The sequence below is a fragment of the Vitis riparia genome, chromosome 2, assembly GCF_004353265.1.
Source record: "Vitis riparia cultivar Riparia Gloire de Montpellier isolate 1030 chromosome 2, EGFV_Vit.rip_1.0, whole genome shotgun sequence".
Lineage (NCBI taxonomy): Eukaryota > Viridiplantae > Streptophyta > Magnoliopsida > Vitales > Vitaceae > Vitis > Vitis riparia.
In genome coordinates this window covers 15,885,524-15,904,746 of record NC_048432.1, presented here as the reverse complement: position 1 = coordinate 15,904,746, position 19,223 = coordinate 15,885,524, and the positions used below count along the sequence as shown (strand labels likewise).

Genomic DNA, 19,223 nt, shown 5'->3' with positions numbered 1-19,223 from the left:
ACATCTTTAATTTCAATTTTTTTCTGCTCTCTAATCTCTCCATATTTATTGATTTTAATCATTTTTTAGACACATTAAACTTAAAATGATAATATATAATAAATAGTTAATAATAAAAAATTAAATAAAAACATAATATTAATGAACAAAAATTAAAATATTATCTCACAAATAATATACTTGATAATTTTAAATATTAATTATAATAATGTTTAAGATTTAAATTTAAAAATTATGTTTTTATTATTTAGAGGTTTATGATATAATTTTTTTATATTAATGCTAAATAAAATATTTATTGATTTTGTAAATCTTATCATACGTAAAAGTAAAAAAATATCTTTGTAATATTATTTTATTAATTTTATTTTTATTTAAAATTCTTCATATCAAAATCACAATAAGTGATAGTAATTTTTTTTTGTTATGGTTTTAATTGTGGTTTTAACTTTTTACTTGGTTAAATTTTTTAATTTTTTATCAAGATAAAATATAAAAGAAAATATATTTTTTCATACAAAAAAATTATTTAACATTTTATATTAATTTCTCTTAATCAATTTTTCTTATATTTGTTAAATTATGTGCATCCTTTAAAAAATATATTCATTCTAATAGGGGCCTAATAAAGCCCTAGGCTACCAAAAAAATATATGTATTTTTGTAAATAATGTATGTATTCTTGTCAATGATGTATATCCAAATCACATTTTATGGTGGCCTAAGACTTCAAATCCGTTCTCAAGATTCTCCAAATAAATATGTAGACCCAAAGTCTAATGAGATATCGGTTAACTTCCAAAAAAACATATGTATTTTTTATGAGGAATGTACATATCTTTCTTAAGGATATGCATGAGGTTCTAAATCGTATTTTGGGTGGAGGAATGACTCAAATCCATTCCCAAGGATCCCCTAAAGAATATTTAGACTCAAATAGGGCCTAATGGGATCTCAATTGGCTCCAAAAAATTGTACATATTTTTGTAAAGAATATATATGTATATATATATATATATTTTCTCAAGTATAATATATGTAGGGTTACAAATTACATTTTAGGGTGGGCAAATGCCTCAATTTGTTCTCGAGACTCTCCAAATGAATATATAGACCCAAATAGGGCCTAAAGGGGTCCCAATTAACCTCCAAAAAAATATACGTATTTTTATGAAGAATGTACATGTTTGTATTAAGCATGCACATAAGGTTCAAAATCACATTTTGAGGTGGTGGAAGACCTATATTTGACCTATATATTCCTTTGGAGACCCTTAGGAAGTCATTTGAAGCATTCCCCTATCCAAAAATGGACTTTGGAATCTCACGTACATCCTTAAGAAAAATAAGTACATTACTCATAAAAATACATACATTTTTTTCATTAGGAACTAGGACCCAATCACCCTTATTATAACCTATATGTTTCTTTGGGAAAGGATTTGAGATGTTCACATACCAAAACATGGATTATGGGACTCCAAGTATATCATTAAGAAAAATAAGTACATTTGTTATTGGGGAACCAGAACCCTTATCTCTCTTATCATGATTTATATATTCATTTGGGTATCATTAGGAAGTGATTTGAAGCTCTCCCCGTTCCTAAAATGGACTTTGAAACCCCAAATACATCCTTAAGAAAAATGAGCATATCCTAAAGAAAACTAAGACCATCTGTTCCTAGGATAATTGGGACCCTATCTTCCTTTGTCATGGTTTATATAGAGTACGTTTGGTAGTGATTATAAGAAGTGTTTCTAACCTCTGTAACATTTGAAAATTTTCATCATTTAAGTATTAAAAATACTAGAAATACTTCCTATAATCACTGTCAAACACACCTATCTTTTGAGGACCCTTGGGAAGTGATTTCAAGCCTTCCCCCATCCCTAAAATGGACTTTCAAACCCTAATTACATCCTTAAGAAAAATAAGTACATACTTAAGAAAAATAAGTATATCTTTAAAAAAAATAAATACATATGTTCTTAGGGAAACCAAGACTCCTATCTCTTTTATCATATTCTATATATTCCTTTGGGGACTTTGAAAAAGTGATTTCAAGCTCCCCCACCTCGAAATGGATTTTGGAACCCCAAGTACATCATTAAAAAATAAGTATATCTTTAAGAAAAATAAATACATCTATTTTTAGGGGAACTAGGACCTCTATCTCCCTTATCATGGGCTATATATTTCTTCGAAGACCCTTGAGAAATGATTGGATATCTCTCTATCCTCAAAATAGACATTAGAATTCCAAGTGCATTCTTAAGAAAAATAAGTATATTTGTTCTTAAAGGAATCCAAACCCATATCTCCCTTATCATAGTCTACATATTCCGTTAGAGATCCTTGAGAAGTAATTTTATGTCATCCTCGAAAAAGACTTTGAAACTCCAAGTACATCTTTAAGAAAATAAGTATATTTGTTCTTAGGGGAATCAACACTCTTATCTCCCTTATTATAGTTTATATATTCATTTAAGCAACTCGAAAAAGTGATTTCAGGGCCTTCCCCACCTTAAAAAGGACTTTAGAACCCTAAATACATATTTAAGAAAAATAACTACATTGTTTTTAGGGAAATTGAGATACTTATCTCTTTTTCTTATCATGATGCATATATTCCTTTTGGAATTCCTGGGAAGTGTTTTTAAATTTTCTCCCACCTCGACAAAGACTTTGAAACTTCAAGTAAGAAAAATAAATACATCATTAAGAAAATAAACTTTGGATTTTCTTTGAATTGGTTGCCTCTCAATATTTTAAATGATAAAGACTAAAATTCAATTATGATATTATCGAAAATAGTCCCAATCTAACGACTAGTCAAGATATTTGAAGTGGCCAATCGTATTGGAAGAATTCCAGGAAGGTGCTCAACAGGGTTGTCTCATTCAAATAAAGAAATTTGAAATAAATTTTCTCAATACCATGCACCCACGTTTTCTAGATACATTCCTACTGTTCTCAGAATTCAGTGCTCATGAATTTACATACAAGTTAGGCAGATTTCTGGAAATAAAAAAAATGATAATCACGTGGACCCTTGTCTCTGTAAATTATTTTAAATAAAAAATACTTATTTTTCTAAAAATAAGTATTTTCAATATGTAATATATGTTTTTTTTTAAAAAAAAAAAAAATTTACAAGCTTTTTTATTTTTATTTCTTAAAAAAATTATGGGCTTTTGTTGATCAGATTTGAGGAAAAACAAAAGGGCCACGCTACATTGACTTTTCCATGCGTACAGGCCACAACGAAGTCGACCACAAAGATGACGCCATCTTTTGGCACTTTTACAGGACGCTTTTTCCACATACACACCAACCCAAGCCCACCTTCACCCTATATAAACCCCCACCCATTTCCTCACAGATCACCCCACTCCAACCATCAAGCCTATCTTCCGATCCTCAACAATGGGCCTCTGCAAAATCCTCTCCATTTCCTCATTCCTTCTCACCACCCTATTCTTCACCTCCAGCTATGCAGCCACCTTCAACATCCAAAACCATTGCTCCTACACGGTTTGGGCTGCGGCAGTCCCAGGCGGGGGCATGCAGCTTGGCTCAGGCCAATCCTGGAGCCTCAATGTGAATGCCGGCACCACTGGAGGCCGTGTTTGGGCCCGTACCAACTGCAACTTCGATGCGTCAGGGAATGGGAAGTGTGAGACCGGGGACTGTGGTGGCCTCCTCCAATGCACGGCCTATGGTACACCCCCTAACACCTTAGCCGAATTCGCACTTAACCAATACAGCAACTTGGACTTCTTTGATATATCTTTGGTTGATGGATTTAATGTGCCTATGACCTTTAGTCCTACTTCCAATGGGTGCACCCGAGGTATCAGTTGCACCGCCAACATCGTGGGAGAGTGCCCCGCTGCGCTAAAGACTACCGGTGGTTGCAACAACCCATGCACCGTTTTCAAGACCGATGAATATTGTTGCAATTCTGGGAGCTGTAGTGCTACAGATTACTCAAGGTTTTTCAAGACTAGGTGCCCTGATGCTTATAGCTACCCTAAGGACGATCAGACAAGCACCTTCACATGCCCTGCCGGTACCAATTATGAAGTTATCTTCTGCCCATAAATCTATTATTTAAATCATATGCTAGTATGCCTCTACTAGTCTCAACTATTAGGAGGCAATGGTATCCACCTTGGGTTCCAAAAGCCTAGAGGAATAAAGTTGGGCACATTTTCGTGGTCATGTAACAAGATTTCTACACTAGTAGAAGTAATGGATGTTTTTTTTTATATATATATATATATATATATATATATAGATTTATGCGATCTTCTTTCTTTCTAACGTCTATGGTCCCGTCCAAGTAATATTTCATATATATATATTTTATTTTATATAATATCTGAGGATAAGATCGGTTAATGAAGCTTGACTAAAGTGTAAATTTTATTTTATTTTTTTCTAGAATCAAGCGGTCCAAACCATTGGTCTTGAGAACGAAATATGACAAACCGCCAAGGAGGATTTGCCTACAAGTCATTATCCTACTTGGAAACTACCTTCCTTACTGTGTACATGGCATTTTTTTTTTTTAATAATATTTGACTCACGTTTCCGGGAAAACATTGTAGCAGTCCAAACACGGCGTGTCATAACCCTTTATTGCAGTAGTGGAAAAGAAAGTTGTTAAAAGTGGCATAAGTAATTCAAACCATAACCCTATATCGAGGAGAGTTATGTCACATAAATATTGAAGTTCCACTTGTCTATCAATTAAATAAATATATGTTTGAATTTATTTTTGTAAAAAAAAAAAATATCAATAAGATTTTTAATATTTATTTTACTAATTTTATTTAAAGAACTTATGATTTAAAAACGAGTTTAATATGATTTAGATAAGAAATATTTTAATATTTAATATAAATTTTATAATACTAATATTACCTATTAAAAATTAAGATTTTGGTTGCACCCTCAACATTTAGTTAAATCTAAAAATAAAAAACTATTTCAAACAAAGCTTTATTTATTCATCTATCATGCTAATAGAGCCTCAGAAGTTAAAAAGATTAACTGGGCCATGGTTATAGAAGCCCAAAAGATTTATTGATGGGGAGGGGCAGGTGGGCCTGGCCTGCCATGTGCAGCTGTATTTTTTTGACTTGTCTTCAAGACAAGTCAACGTCTCCGTTCAATGAAGCGGACGTATCGGAAAAACCCAAAAGCTTCATTTTCCCCTCAAAACGCGTAAACCCCAAAATGAGCTTCTTCTGCAACTGCAGCAACCTCTCTACTTCCTTCTGCCTCCTCATCCTCCTGTTCTTCTTCACCTTCATCCATGCAACCACTTTCGAAATCCGAAACAGCTGCCCCTACACCGTCTGGGCAGCCGCAGTACCCGGCGGCGGAAGGCAACTCGACCAAGGCCAGACCTGGAACCTTTCAGTGAGCTCCAACATAACGGGCCGCATCTGGGGCAGAACCAAGTGCAGCTTCGATGAAGCCGGAAGGGGGAGCTGCGAGTCCGGTGGATGTGGAGGCCTCCTTGAATGCCAAGAATATGGTTCACCGCCCAACACCATTGCCGAGTACACCCTAAACCAATCCAACAAAACTGATTTATTCGATGTTTCTCTGGTGGATGGATTCAACCTTCCAATGGAGTTTAGCCCAACTTCTGATGGGTGCAGAGGGGCCAATTGTACAGGCGACATTAACGGGCCGTGCCCAAATGAGTTGAGGGACCTGGGTGGGTGTAACAACCCATGTACCGTTTTCAAAAATTCTCAGTACTGTTGCACGTCCGGGATCTGTGGCCCTACAACTTACTCCGAGTTTTTCAAGGATAGGTGCCCAAATGCATACAGTTACCCTGAGGATGATGATTCAACCAGTTTGTTTACCTGCTCCACTGGCTCTAACTATCGTGTAGTCTTCTGCCCTTGAATTATGGGTTGCTATTCATTGTTTGAAGAATTTTCTGAATTGCCGTGTAATTTTATGCTATGAGGGTATTTCTTCCTAAGTTTTGTTCGATGACCCATTGAAATAAATACTCGATAACTTCTGTATTATTTTAAAAAGTAATGTATCAATATGCCCATTTTTAAAAGCTGTAGTATTATAAATTTCAAACTCTTTAAAATTTTGAGAGATGATACTAAGAACTAGCATACTTTTGTAAAAGAAGTCATAAAAGGAGAGTCATCTAAAAATTTTAAATGTGGATGCCAAACGAGTCCTAAAGATATTTGAATTGGATCCAAGTGGGAGCACAATATTGGGCTTGAGGAGAGACAACCAAAGCATGTCTCTCTCCGCTTGTTGACTCGTCTAGAAGTCAAGACCAACGACCCCATAGCCGTCAACCGAAACCGTTCATGAAAAATCTGATCACCTTCCTCGCCAAAACGCCAAAATCCCAAGATGACTTTCTTCAGCAGCTGCAACAACCTCTCCACTTCCTTCTTCCTCCTCATCACCACTCTCTTCTTCACCTTCCTCCACGCTTCCACGCTTCCACCTTCCACATCCAAAACAACTGCCACTTCACCCTGTGGGCCGCGCGTGGCCGTTCCCGGCGGCGGAGCGCAACTCTGATGGGTGGGCCAAAAAATTCCCAAATTATTGGGAGGGGGCCTTTATAAGTCCCAAATTACTAGGGGTGGGCCAATGGGTAGTGATGATGTCATAGTGCTCTAGCCCAATTTTTTTTTTTAAATAAATAAATAAAGGATTGTCATCAGTTTAAAATGTTGATATACGGACAAAAATTGAACATTCAGACTAATAAAAGTTAATAAATCCCATACCAAGTGTTACTAAATTTAAAATCTATTTATCTAATGAAAAAATTTAGAGAAGTTAAAAACCTTTAACAAAAATAGGTATAATTGCAATAGAGATTATATTTGACAATTTTTCATACTAGTTCATGGACAGATAATGAAAGGAAAGTTGAATCATATTTTGTTTAATTTACTCTTTTTTTTTTTAATATTTTTAAAATTATATATATTTTTCATTTATCTGTATTTTCTCTTTTTTCTCTAAAAAAAATATGTGAATATGATTTTGTTCATTTACGGTTAATAATGTCTTTTTCCGCTAGCTTTCTCTAAGTGAACGATGAATGTACTTGTAACAAAGTGTGTTCGAATTATTTTTTTGGGTATGTCTTTTTGAAGCTTAAGTTTATTTTTTGAAGAAATAGATAATAGTTTTATTATAATAGAGTTGTAATGTTTTATGTGTCTTTTTAATACTTTAAACTTCTGTAATTGACCTTGCAAATAACAGTTTTTGAGCTTACAGTAGGACGTTTATACTTGTGAAGGCATCCGATATAATGATTTGAAATATTTATTATTTGCGCAGTGAATAAAGACGTTGATAGAATATCCTTTTATCATTTTAATATTTCGACGGAGAGAGGCTTTTATCCAGATGGATGTAGGACCCACAGACTTCTCATTATTTTTTTTATAATTATTTTATATTTTACTTTATTTTTAAAAAATTGTTTTCAAATGACATCGTCAAATAGGCTGTTCGTAATCATCACTTCCGATGCAACATCTTTCGTTGAATGGAAACTCAGAAAATCTAAAGTATCATCGTAAAATTCATGAGGAATATGCCATAAGATGACCGTTTCAAACCTTTTATAATATTATTATATTTTCTGTATTTTCTTTCCGCAAATTTTCCTGAACTAAACACGAGTAATAAACTACACCTTGATTTGCGGGGAAAATTCATCGGCTAGAGATTGACTGAAAGCCAAAACTTAGGCTTCGTTGCAAGACATTTTGGCAGCCAACGACTCAGGCAAACACCGTAAAAGTCTAAAGAGACGCTGTCCGCCCAAACAATCCACAAACCTCGTATCTTTTTATCATCTAATACTCGGATTCTAGAAAAGTCTACTGTATCTCTTAGGTTATATTTGGTTTCGAAAAGTAAAAGGAAAGAAAAAAATTATTAAAAAAATAATTTTTTTTATATTTGATTATCCTATAAATTATTTTAAAAAATTAAATATGATTAAAAATAATTAAAAATTTATAGATTTTAAAATTATTTAATCTTTATATTAATGAGTTAAAATATATAAAAATAATTTATCATCTTTTAATTCTATTTTTTATTTATTTATTTTTCCTTAAATTTTATGAGAACCAAATATAATATTAAAATTCTAATAATTTTAATTATCATTCTAATCATTCTAAAAAATTTCATCATAAAGTGTAAGAAAAAAAATAAATAAATTTAGGGTGAATAAATTATTTTTATATATTATTTTAAACTTATTTTATTTATTTTAAATTTTAATATAAAAATTGTATGAGCTTATAATTAAATTTATTTTATTATTTTTTTATAATATAGTCAAACATATATAAAAAAAAAATATCAATTTTATTAACAATTTTTTTCTTTTCTTCATTGATTTGCTCCTGACGCCATTTCATCTAGAATGGCATTGATAATTTAAAGCAACAGTCAAGGGTCATCCAAAAAATTGAACATGATAGGTTGTTCAAATGCAAGTTTACGGGTTCCCCGGATTCTTCCAAGTTCTAGGTTCTGACAGCTTGACTTCACTTCCGCATTCTGCATTGGAGATGTCACAGATGTAGGGCCATGATTAATGCCGTTCTCTTCAGTCATTCCTATGTGTGTGGACGCGTGATGAATTAGAATCTAAGCAGGAAAGATGCACGCTCCATTCAAGTCACGTTTTCTCATGGGAGGATTGTCTTGATTTTATTATGCGTGTATTCTCCTGACTCTGGCCTTTCCTCAGTTCTACCATGGCCACTTGGCTTGCCAAGTCTAGAGTAAAGCCATGAGTGGACAATTCCATTTCTTTCTTCATCTTTTTCCATGGAATCAAGTCCAACAAAATGCTGAAATTTCTATTCGAATTAACCCACTTCTCACGTAATCTCCAAAACCATTGCCACCATTCATCTAGAAAAACCCTACCATACATGCATCTCCAAAACATCAATTAACCCAAACCCATGAGAAATTCTAAATACTTCCATTTTGATCATCAAATTCATTCAATATCAAAATGTAGTGTTAGTGCTCTGTCTTGGCTTGGCCTGTTAAGAACATTCTCTTATATATATATATATATATTTTGTTATACAACTTTCTATGTAATATGTTCTCATTGATTTAATGTATAACTAAAAAATGTTCTTCAGGATTTTGGATGAGGTCGTGTTTGCATTAACATGATCACTTGCAAATTATTTTTTGCAAGCATGGTTCATGTAGCTATCAAGTATGAATAGTTTGTGTAACGGATGTCAATCTTTGTCTTCATTGTGGTTACTTTTAATATCACTTTGTCTAAATCATTCTAGGACTAAACATAGAAGTTCAATATCATTTTGTTTGAAGTAGTATAAGAAGGAGCACTGAACATGCAAAACATTCATACGAAGGACAATCCGGTAAATGCCTTAACAAAACCAATTAACACTGATAAATTCAATTAGTGCAAATCCTCTTCTGACTTCACAATAACATAAGCAACATGTGATAGGGTAAAACATAGAAATATGATTTCAAGTGAAATAATATTAAAGTGAAAGTCATCTCACATAATTAAAAAAAAACCAGAAAAAAGGAGAGCTTCTTTATGCTATCTGAGGGGCATCCATCCTTGATATTCTTCATCCTAAAAAAAACTTTTATTTTTTTGCAAGTTTTTATGTTATCTCCTCTAAATCGTAAAAAGAGAGGTTGCAATTTTGTATTTATATGATGAATATTTTTTAGTTTCGTTCTTTGGGTTTCCTTCATAATTAAAAGGGTTTTTATTATTTTACTATTCTATTTTCAAATTATGGGAGCATCATTTCAAAACACTACCTTTAAAAAAATAAATAAAAATATAGTTTTTTATATTTGAGGTTTTAAACAAAATTTTATTTATAAAAATAATTAAAATTACGTTTTGCCTAACATGCGTACGTTGTAGTCATCCACGGAGTTGGTTCGAGAGGACATTGGAAAATCACACAAAGTGGTCATGTGCCTTTAATTGGAAAATAAACAGTGGATTTTCTCTTCTCTAGAATTGGTTGCTTCTCAGATAAAGGTCAAAATTCAATTATGATATTATGGAAAATATTCCCAGTCGAACAAATTTTCAAAGCATTTGAAGTGGCCATTCATATTGCTATCTCATTCAAGAAAGGAAGTTTGAAATAAATTTTTCCAACGCAACGCGGCACGCACCCGGCCATGTTTTCAAGATGCCTTCCTGCCTGTCCTCAGAATTCAGTATTCATGAATTTCCATAAAAGTTAGACAGGTTTCTGAAAATAATAAAAATGATAATGATGTGGACCCCTTGAAATAAATTCAGTATTCATGAATGGGCAATTCTGATTCTTTCATCATCTTTTTATCTGAAATCAATCATCCAATCAAGTCCAACAAAATGCTGAAATTTCCATTCGAATTAACCCACTTCTCACGTAATCTCCCAAACCATAGCCACCCTTCATCTATAAAAACCCCACCATACATCCATCTCCAAGACACCGCATTAGCCCAAACCCATAAGAATTCTAAATACTTCGATTCTGGTCATCTGATTCATTCAACATCAAAATGCGCTTCAACACCACCCTCCCAATTCTCATCCCTCTCCTCCTCAGCCTCCTCTTTACCTCCACCCATGCAGCCACCTTCGACATCCTCAATAAATGCACCTACACCGTCTGGGCAGCCGCCTCCCCCGGCGGCGGACGGAGACTTGACTCCGGCCAGTCCTGGACAATCACCGTCAACCCCGGCACCACCAATGCTCGCATCTGGGGCCGAACCTCATGCACCTTCGACGCCAATGGGCGTGGCAAATGCGAAACTGGTGACTGCAATGGCCTCCTCGAATGCCAGGGCTACGGTTCACCCCCAAACACCCTCGCTGAATTCGCTCTAAACCAGCCCAATAACCTCGACTACATCGACATCTCCCTTGTCGATGGCTTCAACATCCCCATGGACTTCAGCGGCTGCCGCGGCATCCAGTGCTCCGCTGACATCAATGGGCAATGCCCCAGTGAGTTGAAGGCCCCCGGTGGATGCAACAACCCGTGTACAGTGTTCAAGACCAATGAGTATTGTTGCACTGATGGACCTGGAAGCTGTGGTCCGACCACATACTCCAAATTCTTCAAGGACAGGTGCCCAGATGCTTATAGCTACCCTCAGGATGATAAAACCAGCTTGTTCACCTGTCCTTCTGGTACCAACTACAAGGTCACGTTTTGCCCTTGAAAGTTGGAACTCATTTTCCTTCACTTTCTTGGTGAATGAAAAGAGTACAAGACACCCAGGAAAGTTTTAGTTTTCAGCGTAGTAAAGAATAAATTTGTGCACGTAATGATAGTATTGTGCGCATGTGACGTGATAATCAGTCTGTAATGTGATTCCAGTGAAAAATAAATGAAGAAGCCTAGTTACTCATTTTCACCTTGGATGAAACTTGTCAACCTATATAACTTTAACAAAAACATAGTTTTTGGGTTCAACCTCCATAATACAAAACCCTTCATTATTTTTTGGCCTCATTTATTTATTTTTTATAAAAATAACTCTTTCTTTTAAAACACACGTAAATACTTGAAATAGTTAAGGACATTTATGTTAAAAATTGATTACTCTTCAAATAAAAACATGGGAGAGGTTAAATTCATAAATATGAAGATTATTTCATCCCTTTTAACTAATTAATTCTTAAATGAATTACATAATGTATTACTTGTTTAATAATTTGATAATATTTGAATTTATATTTTTAATACGATTATTATTCATATCGGGTTTAGATTAACTTATATAATAGAAAGCTTAGGCTTTAACACTATACTAATATAACCATTTTACACAAATTGCCACCCCATTTGTTGTTGGGACTGGTTGGAGGAACACACCTAACCCATCCAGCCCACCAAATTTGCAACTGGATGGCTTGAAATTTAGGCCCATGATGTCCGCCCAATTTATATTAATGAGCCCAAACCCATCAGCATACACTTTATGAAGGACATGAAATCCAAATAGGTTGATAAGAAACGAACCCCTATAAAGAAAAAGGCAGCACATCCCAAACTGAAATTCAGAATTGAATATGTGAGAATCTTTCAATTTCCAACAACACCCGACAGCGGCCCATACTGATATAGGCTGTCTTCAAGCAGAATAATTTTTTTTTTTACTACTAGATCTGAAATAAGTAGTGGAAGCCTGAACAGGCCCAATAGATTCCTTCGACACCCGACAATAATCTACGAATCAAACAGGTTTCTAATTTGAGTACAGATCTAATAAAATAATTAATAATTCTTTTTTCTTTTCTGTAAAATAAAAAAGGAATTTTGAGCTTGAAATTTTTTTCATATTAAATCTAAGCAGTCAATAATATTTCAAAGAAATGTTTTTTTTTTTTTAATAATAAAGATTAATTTACTAGTTTAGGGATAATAAATAAACTATGTTTATTGAGGCCCGATCCAAGCTTCAGTGACAAGGGTGATAAAACAATACTTTTATAAATCTAAAGAGTAGTCATGAATACCTCTAAAATCATAATAAAATCAATTTAAAATTATTATTTAGATTTTATATTTTTAAAAAGAGTTAAATTTCTTATAAATTAATAAAGCTTGGTTTCAAGGACAAGTGTTAGGAGACCATGTGTGATAAATAAAAAAAAAAAAAAATCTAAGTGGGAATAAGATTTTTAATATTCTTTTAAATGTTATCATAAAATTATTATGAAAATCGTAATTATTGGATCTTTGATAGTGGTAGACTAAATTAAATCTTTTATAATATTCAATGATTATTATTTGAATGATTTATCCATTTTATTTAAGAGTCGTATATTGTTACACCCTAATAATAATTATAAAAATTATTTAATATTTTTAATAATTGAGAAATTATTTTCAAATTTATAATAATTTGTGAAGTTTTAATTGAAAAAAAAACATTTTTATTAAATTTATCCGATTTGAAAGTAAATTTTAAGAGAATTTCTAAATTTTGTATTTGGATTGGAAGTTGCCTATTTAAGAAACAAATTTTTATTAAACTTCTCACCAATTAACATAAATTTAAAAGTGATTTTTTAACTATCATGTTTTATAAATCTTTTTGTGTAAAAGTTTTCCAATCAAACTTTGACTTTAGACCTGAGTGGGATTGAAAGATGTCCCAGACACACCACGCGGCATCAAACTACTTAATATTAATCTTGATCTCATCCTCGCCACTGGGCACAAAAAGTCAAAGTAGCCGCCTCCATTAAGTAGGAAACTGATCGACACATGGCATCCTGGCCTGGACTGCAGAGCAGAGGATCATCCCCAAACTTTTATCCTCACAAGGAGCCGCCTGTACTTTAATGAGAAAAGTAGAGACGTGCCTTTAAAATTTTTTCACTAAAAGCGATGTGGATGCCAAACGAGTCCTACAGATATTTGAATTGGATCCATTTGGGGGCACGATATTGGGCTTGAAGAGAGGCACCCAAAACATGTCTCCCTCCGCTTGTTGACTCGTATAGAAGTCAAGTCCAACGACCCCATAGCCATCAACCGAAACCATTCATGAAAAATCTGATCACTTCCTCACCAAAATGCCAAAACCCCAAGATGACTTTCTTCGGCAGCTGAAACAACATTTCCACTTCCTTCTTCCTCCTCATCACCACCCTCTTCTTCACCTTCATTCACGCTTCCACTTTCCACATCCAAAACAACTGCCACTTCACCCTGTGGGCCGCGCGCGGCCGTCCCCTGCAGCGAAACGCAACTTTGATGGGTGGGCCAAAAAATTCCCAAATTACTGGGGGTAAGCCAATGGGTATGGGCCAGTGATAGTGTCATAGTGCTCTAGCCCAAAAAATTTTAAAAATTAAAATAAATAAGAAAATTCTATGGTACCACTTCGGTGCTGTACCGAAAAAATATTATTGGCCATTGGATGAAGGTGGTTCAATCCGGATCGTCCGATTGATTTATGCATTAATAATTAAAAAAAAAAACTACAGGTTCCCGGTCTCACCTTGTTTTCTCGCTGTCTTGTCCAAAAGCTTGTAATCAAAGTGCTGAAGCTGTTGGAGCCACGTTTCAGCATGAGAGAATGAATGTAAACTGAGGGTCTACTGATTTTGTAGCTTTTAGAGTCACATTTCAGCATGAGAACCAATGTAAACTGATGAGCCTACTGATTTTCTAGGTTTTAGAGAGGTGAGCTTCAGAAAAATGTTTGAGTGTGTGGAGAGGGAGTTTTATGGTGAAAAGATAGTTTACAGAGAGAGTGAGTTGAGTGGAGATTTTGGAGGAGAAATCAGAGAAAACAAGAAAAGAAAGGAGCAGATTAGGGAAAATAACTCAGTTTAACGCCAAAACGGTTCGAATCGGCGATTCCGCGAGTATACTGAGGATTGATCTCGGAAGGAATAGCTCTCATTTCTAAATAAATAACATAATCAAACTTTGGCGGTTTGCTGTTGAATCCGAGTATCTGAAACCAATCGGATTGAATCATTGGTTCTGATTCTTTCCGTAGACACGATAGGCATTCGTATCGTTGTCTTTCACCTGAACTCGACACAGGAGACCGGGTGAGCTAGAGGGATTTTATTCAAACAATCCAATTATCCTAAAGTGCAAGAACATGCATATGAAGATGATCAACTTTAATTTCAATAAATTGTGGACTCGTGAAGAACACTAAATTGCATGTCGTTAACCTTGCCTGTCAGTAATTACCCAAAGGAATTAATTTTTTGTGCTCCCTTTGTTCCTATGGAAATTATGCCTTGGCAAAAATGTAAAATATAAAATTGTTTACAGTGGACCATTGTTTTAACAATCACATGTGTTTGCTCATATTGATCTTTTAGTTCTCCTTCCAAACCCAAGTACTTTCAATACTTTGCATTTTTACTTGTAATTGCACAACATTAATTTTTTGTTTTTTGTTTTTTTATTCCCTTTTTGTGTTTAAGCATGAAAGTTGTATTGCATTGTTTTTTCCCCTTTCTAATGCAGAATATCGCATCGATTTTGGATATGAGAATGTTAACTTTTGCCATAAATCAGGGTTTGATTCCTTCCATCCATGGATAAATAAGAGATCACTTATCCTATATATGAATGAGTAAACACCACATGGAATTATTTTTTGATCTATTTGTAATCTAAAATATTTGAAGTGATGTGTTGAATAATTAATGTATTTTTAAATGCTCATCACCTGTAATTTGAGTAATGAATGATTAATGAAAGTCTATCTAAAAACAACCTCTAAGGTCAAATCCTATAGTCTCTGGAGAAGTATGCTCTCAGAACTGATATGCTCATTGAAAATCAAGTATAGCTAGAACTTATTTTGGATGGCTATGCTTACATCTATGATATAAAAGACGTTCTTCATTTGTATTAAATACTAATTTATTAGCATGCCATACTTTTTATATCACTGCATTATTCTCATAGAAAGACTCCATTTTGTTACAAATATTTTCAAACTCATCGCTGTAAAATTCAGAACTTAATTTCTTATCAGTATGCTCACTATGTTGTAGATTAGACAATTGCTTAGTGTAAGAGGAGCATGTCTTATTTTGAACAGTCCTACTGCATCTTGACTTAGAAAGCCAAATATGTAAGATTTCATATTTGTCACTTAATTATTTGAGTGCAATACATAGTTTAAATTAGTTGTAAATTAAATTCATAATGTTATATTTTAAACAAGAGCAAACAATCATTTGAGGAGAATGATCCTCCTTCAAACCCAAAACGTCCTATGGTTTCATGGCTTTATTATTTGTATATATATAGTTAATTCATTTTGGATATTTATTCATATGTTGAAAATATAATCATTTTAGGTGATTTTTTATGCAATCAAGAACAAGTGCCTACTCACAAGAAAATGAGATAACAAGGAATTGATAATAAATCATGATGTAAGAAAAGAAATGGATATTTGCATAATATATTTTTTAGTCAACTTTTATACTCTATATGATAACTAACTAATTTAATAATAAAAAGAGATTGGGAAAAAGTGGCAATCCTTTTCAAATGAAGAAAAAAAAAAGTTTTTAGAGAAGTCGAAAAAATGCCCTAATGAATATATAAAACAAAAGGGTAGAAGTTCAAAAAATGCATCAAATGGAAGAAATTTGAAATTTATTTTTTAAAATGTTGATAATATTTTCTTTTAATTTTAAATATATATGCATATATACGCAGTGATGAAAAAATTGGAAAATATTATCGAAATATCGATGATATTTCAGATATCAAAGGTGGCCGAAATGAAATTGACCACCGATGATCGATTGAGGGATTTTTCAGCAAGAAATTGAAAATATCAGCGATATATTATCAATATTTCGATAAAAAACCGACATTTCATCAAAAAAATTGAAAGTGAGAAGCACGCGCATGTGGAAGAAATTTTCCTCAAAATATCAGCCATTTTTTTTCCAGTGTTTTTATTTTATTTTTTAATTATCAATTTTTAATTTATCTTTCATTTTAAATTTATATTATCATTTTATTTTATATTATCCTTTTATTTTTAACTACTTTTCATATTTATCTCATTAATCATAATTTTAAAAATGATCGCTTCACTCTTAATTTTTTTTTATATTTATCCTTTCAATTTTATTTAATTTTAAATATTTGTATTTTAAAATATTAAAAATATAATTTTACCAATATATATATATATATATATATATAAAATTTTACCCCAAAAAAAATTGCTACATTATAAAAAATTTAAGGAAGTTCTAATATTTTATAAATTAAAATTAATTTGATAAGATAAATTATTAATAATTTTAATTGTTTAAATAAATTAATGTTAATAGAAAAAGTTGTTACCACATATTTTTAATAAAATTTTAGAAATTAAATCTCAAATAGAATATTTTATATAAATTAATTTAATTTTTCATTTAAAATGTAATAAAATATATTTTAATAAAAGTATTTAAAAATTTTTTAAATAAATGAATATAAATATATTAAAAGAATTTAAGCTAATTTTTCATAAAAATTTGATAAATATTATCTTTAATCGTACTTATGTCAATTATACTTACAAAATAACTTTAATACGTGTATTATTTTTTATTTTATCATTTTTTTGAAAGTTTTCTAAGCATTTCCATTAATTTTGAATCATTTATGTTCAATGATATTTATGTAAAAATATCCACCAATATTTCTCCAATATTTCTGATATATTCGTAAAATTCAAGTATCGATATATCTATATTTACCGATATTTTAAACCTTGTGTAAATGTATGACTTGCAGTCGCATCTTCATACTTGTAGTTCACCTTATCAGGTGTATAAAGTATTTCAATACTTGCAACCTAATCAGAAGACGGTTATACAAGAAATAGGGTTTGAATGTATTTTAGGATTGCAATGTACTAAACTTGATCATAGTTTATGTCATTGGTTGGTAGAGAATTTTGACACTCTTTCATGCACATTAAGTGTGCATAACACTTCCATTAAAATATCCCCAATGGATGTTGAGTAATTTTGGGCTTGAAGGCTAAGGGATGAAGGTAGATATAGAGAGATGAACAAGTAAATGGATTGATTTATACAACATGTATTGTGATGAGAAGGGAAAATTGTCATTGTTAATGTTAGAAAACCAAATACAACAAGAAAAGGATTGTGGAGATGAATTTAAAATTCGTTTTGTATCATTTGTTTTGGATGCCTTGTTATGCCTAACGATGAAAGTTTGTGTCAAATGTTCCTTCATCCATTTCCTTAAAGACATTGCATCAATAAAGAAGATAAATTGGGCCGAAATAGTATTATTTTTCTTTGTACGAGGCATAAACGAGTTTAAATCCAAGAAATGAAACAGTGGGATTTCCATATGTTTATTTTTTCTAATGATAATACACTTTTAACAAATTTGAGATATTATAATATTTTTAATAATAATAATAAAGTTTGTGATATATTCAACTCAATAATTATTTTGGAATTTATTTCTTGCAAATATTCTACCTAGACCACATTTCCACAAAAAAGGGTATGAATTTATGTTGTAATGCATATGACCCTTGTATAAATGAGTGAGGAGATTATGAGGTTTCTAGGATGAAACGTCAAATCAAAAACCTTGGAGGTTATGATGATCCAAAGGTAAGATACATTTACTAACCCAAAAGCTTATTTGTTTATGTGATGTTGCAGTTATAATAAAGTTTATGGATAAATTATACGCAATGATATGGATTATAAAATATGGGCAAAGTGTTGAAATGAAGCAAAATAATGGTGCAGAAAATAAAAATGATGAAAAAATGAAGGTAGATCATAAAGATGATGATATGAGAAATGTAGAAGGTGGTGATAAACAAGATGTAAAGGTAGTTTGTGTCAAGCGTTCCTTTCTCCATTTCCTTGAAGACATTGCATCAATAAAGAAGATAAATTGGGCCGAAATAGTATTCTTCTTCTTTGTACGAGGCATAAACAAGTTTAAATCCAAGAAACGAAACAATGGGATTTTCATATGTTTATTCTTTCTAATAGTAATACACTTTTAACAAATTTGAGATATTATGATATTTTTAATAATAATAATAAAGTTTGTGATATATTCAACTCAATAATTATTTTGGAATTTATTTCTTGCAAATATTCTACCTAGACCACATTTCCACAAAGAAGGGTATGAATTTACGTTGTAATGCATATGGCCCTTGTATAAATGAGTGGGGAGATTATGAGGTTTTTAGGATGAAACGTCAAATCAAAAAACTTGGAGGTTATGATGATCCAAAGGTAAGATACATTTACTAACTCAAAAGCTTATTTTTTTTTATGTGATGTTGTAGTTATAATAAAGTTTATGGATAAATTATACGCTATGATATGGATTATAAAAAATGGGCAAAGTGTTGATATGAAGCAAAATAATGGTGCAAAAAATGAAAATGATGAAAAAATGAAGGTAGATCATAAAGATGATGATATGAGAAATGTAGAAGGTGTTGATAAACAATATGTAAAGGTTCATGAACAACAAGAAGAAGGGTAGAAGGTACTCTCTTATACCATATTTATATACATTCATCTCAAACTTTTTTTTTTGTCATGGTATTTGACATTTTTATTTGGTACTAGG

The 19,223-nt window shown here is 32.3% G+C and overlaps 2 protein-coding genes across 2 annotated transcripts; both read left to right on the top strand.

The window, feature by feature from the left end:
• The first annotated feature begins 3,395 nt into the window (after nt 1–3,395).
• Nucleotides 3,396–6,055, top strand: LOC117908081 (thaumatin-like protein). The gene is made up of 2 exons (XM_034821752.1): nt 3,396–4,103; nt 5,334–6,055. The coding sequence occupies exons 1-2, from the start codon at nt 3,430–3,432 to the stop codon at nt 5,932–5,934; spliced, it is 1,275 nt and encodes a 424-aa protein (XP_034677643.1). The 5' UTR covers nt 3,396–3,429; the 3' UTR covers nt 5,935–6,055.
• A 4,502-nt stretch (nt 6,056–10,557) lies between these two features.
• On the top strand, nt 10,558–11,500 carry LOC117926668 (thaumatin-like protein 1). Its single transcript, XM_034845878.1, has one exon. It carries the CDS (start codon nt 10,630–10,632, stop codon nt 11,296–11,298), a length of 669 nt encoding a protein of 222 aa, XP_034701769.1. The 5' UTR covers nt 10,558–10,629; the 3' UTR covers nt 11,299–11,500.
• The last annotated feature ends 7,723 nt before the right edge of the window (nt 11,501–19,223 follow it).

Bases quoted from the DNA above. Each gene is read 5' to 3' on its own strand.
- LOC117926668 (XM_034845878.1), top strand. From the start codon at position 10,630: ATGCGCTTCAACACCACCCTCCCAATTCTCATCCCTCTCCTCCTCAGC.
- LOC117908081 (XM_034821752.1), top strand. From the start codon at position 3,430: ATGGGCCTCTGCAAAATCCTCTCCATTTCCTCATTCCTTCTCACCACC. The intron at 4,104-5,333 runs ATAAATCTATTA...CATCCATGCAAC, and splicing joins TATGAAGTTATCTTCTGCCC to CACTTTCGAAATCCGAAACA.